The sequence below is a fragment of the Scyliorhinus torazame genome, unplaced genomic scaffold, assembly GCF_047496885.1.
Source record: "Scyliorhinus torazame isolate Kashiwa2021f unplaced genomic scaffold, sScyTor2.1 scaffold_749, whole genome shotgun sequence".
Classification (NCBI taxonomy): domain Eukaryota; kingdom Metazoa; phylum Chordata; class Chondrichthyes; order Carcharhiniformes; family Scyliorhinidae; genus Scyliorhinus; species Scyliorhinus torazame.
Genome location: NW_027308476.1, coordinates 1 through 5302, shown reverse-complemented (window position 1 = coordinate 5302; position 5302 = coordinate 1). Strand labels below are relative to the sequence as shown.

Below are 5302 nucleotides of genomic sequence, written 5' to 3'. Positions count from 1 at the left end.
GGGTGAACAGGATGTTCAAGGAGTTTTACAGTCGGCTGTATGAGTCGGAGCCCCCAGCTGGGGTGGTGGGGGGTGAGGCAATTCTTGGAAGGTTTGGAGTTTCCGAAGGTGGAGGAAGAGTTGGTGGAGGGGCTGGGAGCCCCGATCGGGATTGGGGAAGTAGTGAAGGGATTGGAGCCAATCGGGCAAGGCCCCGGGACCCGACGGATAATCAGTGAAATTTTATAAGAAGCTTTCTGGGGTGCTGGGTCCGCTGCTGGTGAGGGCATTTAATGATGCTAGGGAGTGGGGCGTTCTTCCCCCAACAATGCCACAGGCCTACATTTCATTGATCCTGAAGCGGGAGAAGGACCAGAACAATGAGGATCAGACAGACCAATCTCCCGACTAAATGTAGACGCCAAATTGCTGGCCATGATTTTGGCCTTGAGAATAGAGGATTGTGTTCCGGGGTGATAGAGGAGGACCAGACAGGATTTGTCAAAGGAAGGCAGTTAACAGCGAACATTAGAAGTCTCTTGAATGTCATCATGATGGCCTCCGAGGGGAGGGAGGTGGAGGTGGTGTTCGCTATGGACGCGGAGAAGGCCTTCGACCGGGTGGAGTGGAAATATTTGTGGGAGTTCCTGGGGCTGCTTGGGTTTGGCAGGGTTTTGTAGACTGGGTCCGGTTGCTGTGTCAGGCGCCGGTGACAATTGTGTGGACCAAACAGACTGAGCTTGGACTATTTTAGACTAAGCCGGGGGATGAGGCAAGGATGTCCACACTCCCCACTGTTGTTTGCCTTGGCTATGGAGCCATTGGCGATGACGCTGAGAGCATCAAAGGATTGGAAGGGGCTAGTCCAGGGGGGTTGGAATACAGGGTCTCGTTGTATGCGGACGATCTACCTACTCCTGTATATTTCTGACCCGTTAGGGGGATGGGAGAGATTATGCAGATCTTAGGGGAATTTTGCCGGCTCTAAGGCGATGTGACCATCAATTCACACGAGACGGAGAGTTGAAGTGAACAGTGGTTTTAATCAGCTAGAACTGTGCCTGCCTGCGACTGCTCAGTACTGAGTGCCGCCTACAGGCTGCAGCTCTATATACCTCCCCGAGGGGGCGGAGCCACAGGCAGAGCCCACAAGGGCACCAACATAATACAATAATGTAATGTAATACAATGGTGGACCATAGGTGGAGCCCACAAGGGCATCAACATAATACAATGTAATGTAACGTAATACAATGGTGAATGGTAGCAGTAATACATTCACCACATTCACCCCCTGTTAAAAATTGAAGTCCAGCGGGGGTGAAGTGGGCTCACAGATTGAGTCTGTCCGGCGCCTTGATCGTTTGCTGTGATCGCCTGAGCTCTGGTTTCGCAGCGGGCACGGGTGTTGAACTCGTTGCTACGGGCACGGGTGTTGGGCTCGTCGATGCAGGCACGGGTGTTGAACTTGCCGCTGCGGGCACAGGTGTTGGGCTCGTCGATGCAGGCACGGGTGTTGAACTTGTCGCTGCGGGCACAGGTGTTGGGCTCGTCGATGCAGGCACGGGTGTTGAACTTGTCGCTGCGGGCACAGGTGTTGGGCTCGTCGATGCAGGCACGGGTGTTGAACTTGTCGCTGCGGGCACGGGTGTTGACTCCGGGAGCGTGTCTTCTGGAGCTTCATCCCTGTAGGTCGGCGATGGGGGGAGGGGGTGTAGGAGTGGGGGTGTAGGCCATGTAGGGGCGGTGTTCGGTGTAGGGTGGTGATGGTCGCAGGGGAACCGGTGGGTGCCAGGACCCGGAGGGAGACTGTATCTTGTCGGCCGTCGCGGTGCGCCACCGTAGGCGTACTGGGGGTTGGCGTGAAGGAGCTGGACCCTCTCGACCAGGGATTCGGACTTATGGCTCCTCACGTGTTTTCGGAGGAGGACGTTCGGAGGTGGCATCCCTTTATTGACTTCTTTGGGGAAACCAAAATTGTTAGCAGATACGATAGGAGGGGGGAGGATCAGGGGATGGGGGGCGTGCAGTTTACTTCAGGTGGGATCAGTGAGAGGAGGTGGAGGGACTGGGGAATTGTGTATATAAGCAAGGTTGGTGGGGTATGGTTGTTGGCTGGGAGGGGATGTTTTGTACTGAATTATGTTTACATTTGTTTTTGTATTTTCAAGTATAAAATCATAAATGCCTCAATAACATTTTTTTTTAATAATGAGACCAGCAGGCCGATGTTCCCTGTTCCTGCATTTGGCCTCCACAGGCATATGTAGAATCACACCTAAGTTCAGATGCAGTTCTCCTTTAAGACCATGGGTGGGATTCTCCAGTCGGCGACAGCAAAATCGCGTTCGGTGATCAGCCGGAGAACCCCCGTTTACGCTGGAATCGGGGGCGGCGCCGTTTTTTCCGATTCTCCGCCCCCTCGGCACAGTCGGGTACGCCACAGGCCGTCTGGACGGCCTCAGGGCGTCACCTGAGGCCCTCCCCTGATGCTCCGCCCCCGGTGGGCCAAGTCCCCGACGGCGTCGCTCGCGTGTGCTCACACCATTCGGGGACCTCGCGTGGCGGCTGCGGACTGTGTCCAGTGCCGCCAAAGTCGGGGGGGGGAGCAAAATTGGAGAATCCAGCCCCATGAATTTTCCTCGTGGTTTTTACGCATTTATATCGTGGTAAAGATTAGTTTCTGTTATTTCAATGTCAAGTGATGACACTGTAAAAATGAGTGAAATATTTATTTTTTCAATCCTACCAGGGATCAAATTGGATTAGAAAAGATAACCCAGTCTGTGCAGGACTTTGTCAAAAGGTTTCCTGGGTGGAAAAGTCGGATAGACGGACGTATCCGTGAACTACAGGAGATTGCAAAGTCCATTGACACGTTTCACAGAGGCTCAACAATTGCAAATGTCACAGCATCTTCTGTGAGTGCTGGAGGAGGCGTGCTAGCTGTAGTAGGAATAATTGCTGCACCTTTCACAGCAGGTACGTCCTTGGTGCTCACTGTTGCAGGAGCGACCATGGGTGCAGCTGGTGCTGCTACTAATTTGACAGCTGACATCAGTGAATATGCTACACGGTCAGCGAGACAGAAAAAAGTAGATGAGATAATCGAACAAAATACAAGTGACATGAAAGAAATGTCACAATGTTTGAAAAATGCATTGAGTGAACTCGAACGCTTGGATCAATGTAATGATGTTGAGGTAACAGAATTGGATTATAGTGAAGGGCATTTGTCTAAGGTTTTAGGTGCAGGGTCTAAGATTCCAGCTGCACGGTCCATCATTAACAAAACCGTTGGTGTGAAAAATGCAGTGGTGGCGAAACAAATGATAAAGAAATGTCCCGAGATAAAAGAACTAGCCAAGAAACTGACGGCATTGAGTCGTAAAGTTCGAAATACAAAGTATGCAACACAAACGAAATCTGTGACACAAATGCTGAGCGGAACTCCTCTGGCAGTGTCTAAAACCACTCGAGTTGCGACAGGAGTTCTCTCAGCAGCCTTTGTTGTATGGGATATCTATAGTATAACAACGAGTTCCATTGATCTGCACAAAGGATGTAAAACTGAAGTTGCTAAAAAGATAGAAGATAAAGCTCATGAGATAGAGAATGCATTATCTGCGTACGAGGATATGTATCAGGAATTTAAAACGATTTTGAAGGGAGACTGAGTCGGGGCCAGATTTCACAAAGGTACAACTGCAGCAGCCAAGGATTTTCCCGACGTCATGCTGCAGGCTCCATTCCAGCAGTGGCTAGGAGTTGGAGAGGGAGCTGTTGCCAAAGCACTCAGGTTAAAAGGCTCCCCTGTCTGATTTAGGTTTAAATTTATTGTCACATAGAGGTACAGAGAAAAGTACTGTTCTGTGTACAGTCCAGGCAGATCGTTCCATACATGAAAAACATAGGATATACGATAAATACACAATGTAAATACATAGACATCAAATCTCCTGTGCCACCAGGGCCGCCAACATCCTTGGCCACTGCCACACAAACACCAAGGACACCTCCCTATCCATCCCCCGGCCGCACTTCAGAAAATTGGATCATAAGACGGTGCTCCTTCTCCCCTATACAAGCGGAAAGTTAAACGGGAGAATCTGGTTGAGAAGGTCTGCAGAGCTGATCCGAGGCAACAGAAGAGCTCCTAGGTGACTGCTTGGAGTCAATGGGCTGGTCCATATTCAAGTACTCAGTGACCAACCTAAACGAGTGTGCCACCACCGTCACAGACTTCATCAGCAAATGTGCAGAAGACTGCGCGCCAAAGAAGGCAGTACGTACGTTCCCCAACCGGAAACCATGGATTAATCGGGAGGTTCACTCGGAAGGCCAGGTCTGAGGCGTTGAAGTCAGGCGACCCTGATCTGTACAAGAAATCCAGGTCCGATCTCCACAAAGCCATCAGGGATGCCAAGAGACAATACCAGACTAAACTAGAGTCACAGACCAACGACATCGATTCTTGTCAGTTGTGGTAAGGCTTAAACAACATAACACTGCCAGAGAAGAATCAGGCAACGTGCCTCAACAACTACCGTCACCGGCCTTGACTTCGATCATTACAAAGTGCTTCGAGAGGTTGGTCATGAGACACATCAACTCCATACTCCCAGAATGCCTTGATCCACTGCAATTCGCATTCTTTCCACAACCGGTCCACAGCAGACGCCATTTCTCTGCCCTACACTCATCCCTGGAGCATCTCGACAAGGACTCCTACGTCAGAGTCGTATTCATTGACGACAGCTCCGCCTTCAACACCAATAATCCCAGCCAAGCTCATATCCAAACCCACGCAGACACGGGGAGGATGTGCAGACTCCGCACAGACAGTGACCCAAGCCGGGAATCGAACCTGGGACCCTGGAGCTGTGCAGCAACTGTGCTAACCACTGTGCTACCGTGCCGCCCTTGTTTGGAATGATCGACCTGGACTGTACGGAGAACATCACTTTTCACTGTACCTCGGTAGATCTGACAATAAATCAAATCAAAGCACACAGAATATAGTGATGTGCTGGATCAGTTGACCTCTATTAACAAAGATTTTGACTGCTAACTGTTTGACTGTTAGCAGAACGAGGGGCATAGCCTCAAAATAAGGGGAAGTAGATTTAGGACTGAGTTTAGGAGGAACTTCTTCCCCCAAAGGGTTGTGAATCTATGGAATTCCTTGCCCAGTGAAGCAGTAGAGGCTCCTTCATTAAATGTTTTTTAAGATAAAGATAGATAGTTTTTTGAAGAATAAAAGGATTAAGGGTTATGGTGTTCGGGCCGGAAAGTGGAGCTGAGTCCACAAAAGATCAGCCAT

General features: G+C 50.3%; 1 protein-coding gene across 1 annotated transcript; it reads left to right on the top strand.

The window, feature by feature from the left end:
• Window positions 1–2731: 2731 nt before the first annotated feature.
• Window positions 2732–3671, top strand: LOC140406648 (apolipoprotein L3-like; the record flags this gene model as incomplete). Its single annotated transcript, XM_072494651.1, has 1 exon — window positions 2732–3671. A coding segment is annotated over one exon (925 nt), but the record flags the coding sequence as incomplete, so codon positions are not given.
• Window positions 3672–5302: the final 1631 nt, after the last annotated feature.